Source organism: Anser anser (assembly GCF_964211835.1).
Source record: "Anser anser genome assembly, chromosome: 2".
NCBI lineage: Eukaryota > Metazoa > Chordata > Aves > Anseriformes > Anatidae > Anser > Anser anser.
Genome location: NC_139721.1, coordinates 141477736 through 141491420, shown reverse-complemented (window position 1 = coordinate 141491420; position 13685 = coordinate 141477736). Strand labels below are relative to the sequence as shown.

Below are 13685 nucleotides of genomic sequence, written 5' to 3'. Positions count from 1 at the left end.
GCTATGCTATTTGCTTTGCTTTTCATTTATTCATCATCTCAAAACAGGACAACATAGAGACAAAAGGTCCAAAATTGTTAATTTACAATTCATGAATAGTCAATTTACAGAAGCACTGCTTCATACTCACAAATAGCACGCACATGAGCCTGCCAAAGGGAAATAAGCTAGGGGCATTCCCTGTGCTGAGAAGAAGGGATTCCCCGAGGAACATATTTTCAAAGAGATGGGACTAATTTGTGTGTGCAAAGCACAGTATTAACAATGTGATTACTGAACAATTATCAATACAGGACAGGCAATCTTGTAAAGTGTCTACACTAGGAACAGTTAATGTGAAAAACAGTCTTTTCAAAACAATTCTGAGGGATCTGAATGCTAGTCTGCAATCCTTTCTGGCAAGAGTTAGTCTTTCTTTCTGTTGGTATGCAAATGTGCTTCCTTTGGCATTTGTAAAAAACACAAAACACCCAGCTAAAGTTCACTGTGTGTAAAAGCCATCTATTGATACTAGCACACAAGAAGAATACTCCATACATAAAACAAATTTATAAATGTAGCACTTACTTTTTGGCTTTTTACAAATATAGCCTTTGTAGGAAGAGCAATAGTTATTGTTCCAGTACCCAGAGTTTGCATACATTTCGACACAGTGCTCATTTTGTTGAGGGGAAGGTTCTCCTACATTCCAGTTGACAAAATTCACCGCGGTGTTGTCTAGCCACAGCCATTCTCCTAAATGGGAAACATTGAACATGGAAAGAAACAAGATAGTATTTATTTCCATCTTTGACACCTGTTCTGCGTTTGTTGCCTTCCTAAGAAATCTTGTGGCCACTCTTGGAGACAGGCCACTAGACTATTTAGATTTTTGGCCTGACATATCATGGTTGCCCTTGAGTTATTATGCCAGTGATAAAATATCAGTTTTGGGGAAATTGAAGACCAATCTGGCTTATAAAGTTATGAAGTTCCCACAGTTTATTGCACTAGTATAGCATCAATTTTTTTATTCAGTTTATAGAAATGACTGAAATAAACACATAATTTATCTTCACCAAAATGTGCTTTATTTCAGTAATATGTAGAGAGGTTTTATATAACTCTTTTCAAACCCAAAAGTCTTTTTAATTCTAATCTTTTCCCATTTGGTTTTCAATTTCTGCTCCTTCCCACTGACTGCACACACAATTTTCATTTCTGAAGATCTGCTTAAAAAATCTTGTGATCATTGTTGTTCAAGTATGCTGGGACTTTCTGTTTCATCCTTCCTGTTCCTTTTTTTTTTCTTTACTTTCTTTTAATAGCGTTATTTATTTAGAATAAATGTGCCCCATGTGACTTTTAAGTTGTACTCAGATAAGCAAATGGTTAGATTCAGCATGGAAGTTGTTTTATTCTTATAAGTCTTCATTTTTTACTTGTTTTAGTTTTAAATACCTGCCTTTTTTTGCCACTGTATGATATTTTGATACAATCATTAAACTTAGTAACACTGAAATCACTACCTAGCTATACAATGGCATATACCTGCTGAAGCGCTCTCATGTTTATGATCGCTGTAGGAACTGTATTGTTCTGCACCTACTCTAGAACTACTTTCAAAAACTATTTTATGCAACAATTAACCACATGAGTAAATCTCAGCTTTTCTTGATGTGTTATAAATTATTATTCAAATTCTTTCTTCCTCTAGCGACAACTGTTTCCTGTTTCCTGTTTCCTGGCTAAGATTCAGGTAATATAATTGAATATTTTTCTTGCCCTCAAGTGGTGTATTGAAGTGTTTGAACAGGCAATGATGGGAAAAACCCTCCAAAACTCAAACAAACAAACAGTACTATGAACCATTCTGCAGTCCTGTCTCTGACGTTGTTAAACTGGAGTCTTAGCTCAAGTAGCACAAGACTGAAGTAGCCTTTAGGTCTATCAATTAGACAGAAATAAGTATGTAACTGAATATTATTTTTATTAACGAATAAACAGTAAGAAGCAAATTTTTTTTTTATAAGCAGTAATTTCATTAAAGTAGCCTACTGTCTGTTGTCTCTTTCCTTCCCTTTCTGACAGTGAGGCAGAAAATAGGAAAAGTTATGCTATAAAATTCTGAAGACAAAAACAATTCCAGCTTCAAAGCAAAGTTCTGAGGGCCAGCCTTAACTAAAGATGGGAGATTAGTCATACAGGATGGCGATTCCAAAGACAGGAGGTAATGTTAGACACATTATTCTCTCTCTCTAAAACTGGAGTATCTCCATGACAAATGCATCAGCCCAGAGCTTCTGCATTTGAGAACCATTTGACTTCAGCTTAACTTCCAGCATGGTCTTGTCTACACTCTGCTGTATGCACCTTTGAGCCTTACTTTGTTGTGAAGTACTTCTCTTGCTTCAAGATGAACTTTCTGAGGATGGTCTTTCTGTTATACATTATTGGTTACTGCTTGATTACAACTGATCAGTTTCCCCTACTAGCTTTTCTAATTTCCCTTGATATTTATTACAGAAGTATAACGTGAAAATTTTAACATCCATGTCAAACAGCTTGTGACAATTATTCACCAAACAAAAAAAGTCAAAAGAAAAGAAATTACCATCCACATTTCTGTACATTCCTGTCCAAAAAGTTGATGTTTTCCCTTCAAGTGGTTCAATGGTGTATGTCAGAAAGCTGGCTTCAGCTGAGTCTTCTACTGATACCAAAGAGGAACCTGCAACACCCAAAGAGAACAAAAATCTCTTAGAGGCGTAAGGTTCATAGTGGAATGCATTCTTGTTATCCTGTGAGATGTCAGTCTTATTTTTACTACTGATTATCTGTGCCAAATTCCAAGCTTGTATTGTTGCTTATGTATTTCTTACCATTTTCATGACATTGCACTAGCACTGTTTCCTCCTTCACTGGAAAATAGCAACACAGCTAACAACTCAAGGAAAAATACAACAGGCCAATATGTTATCCAGTATAAATTTCTGCCGATGTTTTACTGTAAAAATAAGTGTCTAAACAAAATTACAAGTTTTTAGTAAACAGCAGCTATACCTTCAGTCTGTGCGCAACATTACATATTGATGATTAAATGTTTTCTGAGCCTATGTATAGATCACGTATAGCACACTTGCTGGCTTTCTGAAGCATAAATCATTAGTGTAACTCTTCAACCAGGTCATGTTTATTTTCCTACATTCTCATTGTACCCATCAGAAAAAGAAAGGTCATTTTGATCATCTGTTGTCCAGTTAGTGTAATACCTTTTTAGTCATCCACATGCAACACTAGGCATTCTGATATAATGATTCATTCTGTCTGATGCTCTAGCAAAGACAAGAGGTCACAGCATGGAGCCTGCAGTGTGCCAGCTGAGAGAATGAGCTGCACAGTTTTGTATGGAGTGGCATTAAACACTGGGTAAAGTGCATCTTCACTTCCCTCTTGTGTGAGGCTGGAATCCAGTCAATAGGTATATAACAAGAGCTGTGTTTGACAATCCACTGGTTTGATTGGGCAGTTGAATTTTTGAAGGTGTTTTTCCTCAGGTAAAGAAGGCACAGTTACAGGGAGTGAAAATGTAGAAGTAATTTGGATCACTGCTGAGCTAGTGATAAATTCTACTATGGTTCAGAATTCTACTATGCACGAGATATAACTGGAAAATTCCCAACTGCAAACAAAACCCAGAGAGCAAGCAGCGACAGCAGAATATAGGAGAACATGGAACGTTCCTCTTTTGTCACTACAGTCTTCATGTTTTTCTAGTGGTTCCTCTTTTGCTGAATGATTCAGATGTTTGTTTACTGTTAAGTTTGTTGTAAAAAGATCCTCTGCACATCCACAAAGGAGCACAGAGAGACAAGGACAGAGGGGGGACCCCAAATAGTACCCTTCTTTGGCTACTCCAGGGCCATCAAAGGAGCCATCAGCCCATGAAAGGTCCTTCCCCACAAGCCCAGAGGGGGAAAGAGGCACAATGGAAAGGGAAGAATCCAAATTATGGACTCAGGAAAAAGGGACATCCTGTTCTGGTCCTTCCTAGGGCTGTCGCAGGACAGCGTCAGTCCAAGTGTCCAGGCACAAAACTCATCAAGACATGTTGATGGCAAGTTGAACATGAGCCAGCAGTGTGCCCTGGCAACCAAAAGGGCCAACATACCCTGGGGTGCATCGAGCACAGCATGGCTAGCTGGGGGAGGGAGGGGATTGTCCTGCTCTGCTCTGCGCTGGTGTGGCCTCACCTCAGGCACTGCATGCAGTTTTGGGCACCACAATACAAGAATGACATAAAACTGTTAGAGAGTGTCCAAAGGAGGGCTACATCTTCATCCAAATGTTATGCAAATCTTGATGTGGAGAATATAGTAAGATTTAAAGAACACATACCAAAACTTCAACCGTCCCTCAGAAATACTAAAGTTTCTCAAACTAAAGCTGGCAATGTACTAATTCCTGACAACCCAAGAAAGAACTTGACTACCAGCAGGAAGAGTGAGATTCTTCTTATCCAACTCCAGTGTCTGTACTTTGACAGGGGCTTTACTGGTAGGACTGGTAGGTTTATTGCCAGCAGAGACCTACGCAACCCATTTTGTGTGCAATTCATCTGACCAAAAGTCAAAATATATTTCTGGTGAAGAATAATCTGTAGTTAGTTCCACTGACTGAATTAACGAGGTCTCTGCATACTTTAATAGGAGGCTAAACACCTAAGTCACTTAGCCACCGATGCTATAGCCACCAATGCTATTGACACGTGAAGTCTGGCATAATAAATCTTACATCACTTTTCCAGAGAAGGAAGTTACAAGAATGAAACAACATCCCTAGCTGACTAATACATTACCCATTCTAGACAGCTGTAACTTTTTCATTCCAGTGGCATAAAACTGCAATAATCAAGGGGAAAATCAGATTGGAAATGCAAATGTTAAAAATGCCATTAAAACAAGATTTAGTGATTGCTACAGATGAGGTCGACTACCTCCTAGCAGGGTCAAAGGACCAAGTTTCCATTTTAGTGATCTTCACTGCAGGCCACGCAGTTCTTCTAATGCCTGGTGCCATACACATGAAAGGCAGTGTGTGCCAGTGGTAGACACTAGCTCCATCTCCTCAAAATTAAGGCAATAATTGGATTGAACTGTGCTGTGGGCCAACACTTGGACCATCTTCAAAGACACAAAACGCACATCACATGTTCCGCTTCCCACAGGAGGAAAAGCATGTTGGAAAGATGTGCTTTTTGACTGAAGATACTTACCCAAACGAAGACATTCTAAAGATGCCTGGGCCCAGTTTCTTGTAGATGAAGATTCAATGTAGTAGCAATGACCTCGAAAAGGGATCCATGACTGGTGTCCTTCTGATTCAGGGCACTTTCCTGGAAGTTGAGGGGGCTCAGTGGGAGCTTGAACTGTCAGAAAGACAGATGGAAGGAAGGAATGAAGGAAGAAAAGAAGGAAGAAAGGAAGGGGGGGGAGCAGGAGAAGAGAGAGAGAGAGGGTAATACTTTTGTTATCTTTTGACTTATTCTTAAATTGAGCTCTACTCTTTACCCACAATCACAGCTGACTTATTTGCTGAATTAGGGGCCATATGACCTTAGTCATACAGGCTGTGATCTACTATCATGGAATGCAGAATGCATTATCATATGAGAGCAATCTGAGTTTCAGATCAAAAACAGAAGAGAAGACCTGAAGGAGTGTCCTTGAAAATTGCAGTACTATCTGTAATTTGTTATTCAGTTATAAAGGGAAAACCTGGAAAGCTGCTGTGAGTAAACACTCTGTTGTAAGTTTATGTCTTGGTCATTCGGCCATTCCTCCTTCAACACCGAACCATCGTGACCACAGTCACTACATTTGGATTTTTGAAGATTTTTGGTTTTGCATGCTTACACAATATTGGAATAAAATTGAAATATATATATATAAGTAATAATGTAAAGTGATGGCTATTCACAGTCAATCTAGTTTGGTAATAAGTGTTGGCCTTCATTTGAAAGCAGCCCCATTCAAACCAATTACATTTTAATCATTTCATCTATTTAGTTCTTGAAATGAAACACGGCATCTAAATATACATTAGCATACCACCTGGCACAATGAACTCTAAACAGTTCATCATTGTAATTACAATGGTTTGATTCAAGTTCTTACCATCGTTCTTTTTGCAAACAGAGAAGTAACTTTCATTGCAGAATCCTGTCTTCCAGGCTCCAGAAATGTCTAGATAGACACAGCCTATTTTCTGCTTTGGCTCCCCTTCAGCCCATTTAGTATACTTCATTCTCCAGTTATCAATCCATTCATAACGTCCATTAGTCTAAAAAAAAAAAAAACAACAGGAATGATTAAACCCTAAGCATTAACCATTTCTTTGTTAGTCAAATGTCTATGTAGATGCTTGTGCCAGAAGATTTCATTTAGAAATCGATAACAAATGCAAATTGCTCAGACTTTTAAATTTATTTGTGACAAGCAGCTGTTCATTGAGAAATACAGCAGAGCAACAAATGCTTTTCAGCAAAAGGAAATGCAGAGGAAGCGACACTGAATTAATTTTGAACATAACAAAACTGTTAATTTGGGTGTAATCATTTCATATAAATATTTTTAGGAGTGAAATTCTGATGAGTAATTTTTGTTTTCCCCCATGTTTCAAAAAATGTAATTTTTTTTAATTTAAAGTAAGTTTAAAAACTGAATTATCTCCCAGCTAAGCTTGTGAATTCAATGGAATCATTCAGTTGAGTAAGTCTGGGGAATGTCTTATTTATTTAAGGAGGAGTGTATTAGGTTCATTAATTTGTATTTCTTTTGTGTGCTCAGCCAGATGAACGGAATGCATGACAAGAACCTGTGCCAAGCAGAAAAGGCGGTGCGTTTTAATATCCAGAAAGTATCAACGTATCAAAGAACTAGGACAGGGCAGAGAAGTAAAATAAAATGAGGTAAAACAATTAACTATTTCTGAAAAATAAATGTTGTTATTTAGAATAAGTGATTCTCACTGTACATCTTAAAATTTGTGGATTTTATCTCAAAAAGCAAATGTTGCACTATCTATACAAAGAAATATTTCCAAATGCCAGCCTAAAATGTATTGTTTGGAAGTGCACAGAGTTTAATGTCATAAAACAAGTGTGAAAAATATGTCCACTATATACAATTTAATCAGAGTAATGGAAGAGGAGAGATCCCAACCCATAAATCTGACAGTACATAAAAGTATTTAGGACCAAGATATAAACTAATAAGCTAAAAGTAAAACAAGATAATAAGACTTTGCATTTTCTGAGCTGTCCATAAGAGGAGCAGCATCACGTTCAGCCAGTTTGATGTTCTTACCACATTACTGTTAAGTCCAATCCACATGGGCACCCCATACTTTAATATCTTTAGCCACAGGAACGAATGACTGTAGGGGTCTAAGATGCTGGAAAGATCAAACTGATCACGTCTGCAGTTATTTCGTGCATCCTCCCATTTCATTTTGGTATGGATGAACAAATAACTACTGTTACCATAACGGAAAATGCTCGATGGGTCTGTACCTGTAGAAGGGAGAAGCTCAGCATCTGCAAAATAAAGGACAGATAAAGGCTCATATATTTGTTCTAAAGGTGATTATGATTTGACTGTGGTTGCAAATAGGATAAAGCAACCTGCCTCTTTTCTTCATTTCATATTCCCCGACTAGCATGGGTTAGATGTGCTATTCTTTAAGCCAGCATCAGTAATAAAAGTCGAGTACGGAACTGTTGAAAGGAAAGGAGCTAATTAAAGCAACCTGTGACACAGAGTAAAGGAGCATTCTGCATAACCCAGTATTACTGAAATGGATTAGCATAGGTCACAATTTCTTTAATATTTTTTTCTTCAACAAAAGTGTTTTGCAGAGACTGGCTGTTTTGGACAGATTTTTCACTTTTTGCCAGAGAAAAGGAAAACTCTGTAACAGACCAGCCCTTACAAATCAATCTGATATTTAAATCCAGGTTTTCACTGGTTTTAATTTCCTTTCTAGAGGTGAATTAGTTCAAGTTCAAGGTGAATGAGTAACATTCACACTCCAGACAGTTCATGCTATGTGTACAATTCATTATTTTCCAGGATGTGTTCTGAAACCCAACATGTTCAGAAAACGGCAGACAAAATCATGCAACAAATATCACGTTAAGGGTCATACTAAGCACAAACATGCAGATACATATTCCAGCTCAGGAAGTTAATAACATGGCAGTTACTGGTAAGGGTCTGCTGAGAGCAGACCCTAACTGGACCTTTGGTCTGACAAATATGACCCTTATGTTCCTGCCTGAAAAACAATTTGTGGATGTATCTTTATTGGGAGTGAAATGGTGTTGAAATCCACACTTAACACACAAGCAAAAGCCTGAAAACTCATGAGCTTTGATTATAGTTTAAAAGAAAACACAAGTACCTGCATTAATTTGGCATATATATCCTCTGTTGTTATCACAACTCTCATCAGCCCACTTCCCTGCATCCTTAACAGGATTGTTTCTCATGACAACACAATCAGCCTTGGGGCAAAAAGATACAAAATCAGTTACAAATAACTAGAAAATGCAAATAAGAAACTTTTGTCCCCCTTTTACATCTTCAGACAAAAATAATACTGCAGTTTTACTCTCCAATCCTTGTAATATTGAATAGTATAAGTTTTTAATGATGTAGAGTTTCTGTTCCTCTTGCACTTCTCAAATTTCTTGAAGTTGCTTTGTCTTGCACAACACTGGGGTGAATAGGCAGACCAAAAAAATTCTGGCATCCTCCCATCCCCAGGCATACAGCATGGAGAGAAGGAAAGCCACAAACAAGTTAAGAAGAAATTAAATCAACTTTTCAACTTTTGTAGAAAAGAGTGTTAAACTTTGCCCCAGGGGAAAAAAAGAGAAAAAAAAGAAAAAAGAGACCCTCAGTGGGCAGTGGAACATTTCTGATATATCAGTCCCTTATTTAAATCTATTGTTGTAAGCTGTAATACCACAAAACCAGCAAAATTAGAACCGCTCAAGCTCAAAGTCAGCCACTTATACAGATTAGTACATAACACCCTTACAGTGTGCTGTACATTTCAGCTTCTCTTACATGGACTCTATGGCTAGAATTTACGCTAGCACATTTTGAATGAAGAGTGACTAATGCAGAGGGCTTTTTGTTTACAAATGGTTTTGTGCAATGGAACATCCATGTTTATTTTATTCCATTTTCTTAGTTATTTTTGCAGTCCAGGAGGAGATGCACAGAGAAAAACTTCATTTGCAAGTGGAATGCATTAAGACTTAAATCTTTCCAATTGAACAGTTTTGTAGAACTTTTTATTAACTGTGACAAGTTCTTATTTTGCTGAGGTCAAGTAAAAATAAATTTAAAATTTATAAAATAGGGGCTTTACTAGTTTTCACAGACGACTTCATAGAAACCCTGCTAGTTTTCACCAAAAAAAAAAAAAAATATATATATATATATATTGCTCCTTCCAAAAGTAACATTTTAAAGTTGCTTTTCTATTTTTATTGTCCCAAATTTTCCTCCTCCATTAGGCACAAGAAGCTCAGAGGTGATGCTTCCAAAAAAAGGAAAAGGACATTGTACATAAAACTAAGACTTCTATGGTGAGAATTCCATAGAGAAATATAGCTAGCATTGTAATATGCTGTAGTTCCATAGCACAGATGTAAGATATAAATATGTAAGATCAAAGAGAGGGACTCTGTGACCTATCAGATCAGTTTGCACGACAGAGAAATAGGGGAAGTTTTTTGCCTTTTTTTTTTTTTCTCTCCCCGTAAAGCCTGAATGGCTAGCTTTTTACAGAAACATGTCCTTCCTGCAAATGTGAATGACAACTTTTGCTTGCATGAACAGTAGGGAAGGTTTTCCTGTAAATGATTCTTGCAAGCTGCATGCCAACTTAGAAACCCTTGAAGTTCAGGCACGACTATGGTCAAAGGACTAGGAAGATGTGCTCATTCAGTGCATTTTTGGGGCAATGCCACAAGGTAGGAATCCCACCATCTTTTTGGAAAAGTGTATTAATTAGAAAAGGCAGGACAAACACAGGTGCCATGCAGCCTTCATGGACACAGAGAATTGAAATCTGAAAGTAATCTTTGTATGAGCACTCTACAGATCCTATCAACAGCAAATACAGCAACTTCGCAAGGGCTCAGAGCCCTTCACTCTATTTGGATTTGTGTGACATGTATAAGAAGGATTGCAATTAACTATTATATCAGTGAAATATGTAGTACCATGTAAACCACTTTAAATAATAGTTTAAAAATGCCAGGTTTCAGGTGGAGGTGAGGGGGGAATGAACAAAGAAAAATAACAGTGAGGACAGTGCTGTTATTAAATTCTTTAGACATGCAAGTAATCATAGTAATCAAGAAACTAGAAAGTCGAACAGAAACATGTCTCAAATCCCAGCAAATGCCTACATGTAATCTAAAATCAAATTTCAGTGGACAGTTTGTGATTGTTATTTACCTGGCCATCATATGAGTATAAACCCATATGTCCCGATGGAAAGCCTTTGGCCCAGTTTGTAAAGTAAACTCCTGTTCCATCTGTCCAGAGGAACCTCAGTTCATGATTTATATCATTTAATCCAATCCATGTGTCAGTAACAAAATCTTTCATATGAAAGGTGAGGAAAGCTAGAGTTTTAAAAGAGAGAGACAGAAAAAAAAAAAAAAGATACTTTTAATGAAGGGTAATTGAACCCAGGTGTAAGGCCTCTGAGAGCTTAAGTATTTTTCTGAAATACAGAAAAATTTATTGTTGACGACACAAACAGGTAAGATGAAAAGGAGTTGACTTTTTAGTTTAATAAACTGGGAATCACATATAAAGCTGTTGCTTTGTGCTAGATACTTCAGCTAAGTATCTAACCTGGTACAGAGATGAATCCCGAAATCATGACAGGAATGCTTTTTAAAATGTCTCAAGGCGTTTTTAAATCCCAGTCCTACAATTGATTTTGAAATATAAAGCCATGTAGATTCCATACATTTCTGATAATCCCACCAGTGTGGTTATGCCACTGTGGCAGCATAGAGACAACACAACTGAGCACCAACCACTTGTTTGTCTGCAGCTGTAACAGCAAATGTTTTTCCTCTTAAAATGGAACACCTGGGTTGCATACCAGCCTGCACTGCCATAACAGGGAGCAGAGTGCACAAGAGAGATGCTTTAAAATAAGTTTCAACAGAACTGTTTATCACAAGTGAATCAATTACCACAGCTTTGCACAGTCCAGGAATGTGCTTGTGCATCTTAGTGTGGCTAGCTCAAAAACAGAGCAGGCTAGGTCAGCTGGCATTTATCAACCCACTAAACCACAGCATATCAAACACTGCTAAAATAAATGTATCATGGCTTTTGCCAATTGCTAGTCAACATTAAGAGCTCACTCTTCTTTACATTACTGTCTGCTCTATCAACCATTCACCTTGCCTTAGTCTTTTAAAATGAATGCAACTTACCTTTCCAGGAATAAGACCTATAGATTTCTTTGCCAAATGTTAATATTGTCAATCTGCCAGAAACTGTAACAGGAATTCAAGCTTTTATATCTTGCCAGTAATAACAATAGTATTGTGCTAATAGCTTTATTGGTCATTTCTCTCTTATCTAGAATTCAAGCCCTTTGCATGAACCACCTGAGAAACCCTTTCTGCAGGTTATGTCAGATAAGGATTTAACTATGCTTGAAAAGTGAAAATCTGATTCTTCATGTCTTCACCTATGGAAAATGTAAGTAGTGCTAAAGTCATATTAGCAGTCTAAATTTAAACTAGTTAATTGCTCAGACTACAACGACTTGTTTTACAGTAGCTGATTTTTCAGTATACTCTTTTAAGTTCACAAACAGTTTGTGGTGTGCAGCATCTGTTTCTCGTCACTGCAATATAAAAGTAAAAAACAGTATTGCTAAAAAGAGGGTGTTATTACCATCTATCAAAATCTTTCCCAATTTTTAATTTGAATGTGTGCCATGTTTATTGAAACATGGGGTAATTTCCCTCTCCTCATCTCCCCCAGTCACCAATGTGGCTCTTGTGATCATTAAAATCAGCTTCTCTAGGGAAAAAAAAAAGAACATCTATGTTGTGAGTTGTGGGGAGGTGTATGAGCAGTCAAACTTCTGCCCCAAACAGCCTGGAGACAGCAAATTCTAATCCCAAAGGTGTTCTGCTTGAGTTAATCTGGGAAGACATGCAGCGAGTTAATGCCACCTAGTGAAACTACATCACTTGGAACGGATCATGCTGGGTCCAGCTGGCAGACAAAGCATTACTTTGGCTGCCAAGATAATATACACACATATCTAAGCCAACATCAGAATTCTGTAGATTCATGTGTAGATTCCACTGTAAATTTCTAAATATTGTATATTTTGGAACCCAAATCAGATGTGCAAACATCATTCAAATGCTGCCCATATTTATACACATACAACAGGCATCCTGTAAAGATTAAATGCCATTTCATCTAGTTGCTATAGAACTAATCACAGTACCTTGCACTTGTTCATTAGAGATAGTGGCCAGGTTTCCTCCTAAATTCATACAAGCTGTTCGTGCAGCATGCCAAGTGACACGTTCATCTTCTGTAGATCCAAATATTTTGTAACACTAAAACATGAACAAATTCTCCATATATTATCTTTACTCCAACATCTCTTACAGATTGAAAATCACTGCTTCAAGCAAAGCAGGATGGCGAAAAGGCAGTAAAATAACAGATTTATCTAGAAAAAAAACACATTCAACTTAAAGCAAGCTTTTTGTGCTGGTCCATTCTCTACATAAAATTTAATGTTTCAAGAAAATGTTTTGCTAAACAAGACATATAATAGATTTGATCTGAAATTGCTAAATAACAATAAGCAAAACTGACTTTTATTGACAGTCAACTAATATTGGTAAATTCTACATGACTGATATTAGTGTGCCTGTTTTTTGTTGTTCCTTTTTTATTTAACTCTACAAAACATATCACAGTGTTAAAGTCAAGAAAGACAAAATACTTCAAAGTATTTCAAAGACAAAGTACTTCAAGAACTCTCTCTAAATTATTTAGGAAAATCATATCAAAAGGTTTGAAGAGATGACTAGAGAATGACTTTCATAAACTACAACTAAATATGCTTATATACCACTTCTAATGAAGTGTTAAAAAGCAAAATAGTGGATGGGCAAAGCAAAGCGCGTAGGCATCAACCAGCTCTCTGGAACAAATAATATTTTATTCTAATAAGAAACAGTATTATTAAATCATTCCTTTGCTTTCTATTTAATGTTCTGCCAAACATCCAACATGCTCTTTATTTGTTATGGTACCTTGTTCTGAAAGGAAAGCCAAGCTGGATGACATCCTCTTGGAGCTGAAACTGTTGTTGGAGGAACTGTTGAGTTTATGGAACTGTTGTGCCTTTCACATATGTAGGGATTTGGATAACCACAGTTTATATCATTCCAAAATCCTGAATGTAAGATAAGTGCGGAACTGTATGACACCATAGTCAGCATTGTTTAAATCAAAAACAATTTCATTCATTCTAAAAAAAGTTGAGAGACAAGATCAAATCCTCACAGTCTCTCAGTTTATTTTCATTCTGTAACAGCATCTAGGATAAATACACCACTT

General features: G+C 37.0%; 1 protein-coding gene across 3 annotated transcripts in view; it reads right to left on the bottom strand.

Moving 5' to 3' along the window:
- Positions 1 to 13685, bottom strand: part of MRC1 (mannose receptor C-type 1) — a 58023-nt gene that overhangs the window by 2966 nt on the left and 41372 nt on the right. For all 3 annotated transcript variants that reach the window (XM_083822492.1, XM_083822491.1, XM_083822493.1), the window contains 9 exons: positions 13379 to 13521; positions 12556 to 12670; positions 10518 to 10687; positions 8443 to 8545; positions 7347 to 7576; positions 6156 to 6321; positions 5255 to 5407; positions 2594 to 2710; positions 568 to 735 (listed from right to left, as the gene is read on the bottom strand). In XM_083822492.1, the coding sequence (XP_083678618.1) occupies positions 568 to 735; positions 2594 to 2710; positions 5255 to 5407; positions 6156 to 6321; positions 7347 to 7576; positions 8443 to 8545; positions 10518 to 10687; positions 12556 to 12670; positions 13379 to 13521 (1365 nt within the window). The remainder of the gene's footprint in view (positions 1 to 567; positions 736 to 2593; positions 2711 to 5254; positions 5408 to 6155; positions 6322 to 7346; positions 7577 to 8442; positions 8546 to 10517; positions 10688 to 12555; positions 12671 to 13378; positions 13522 to 13685) is intronic.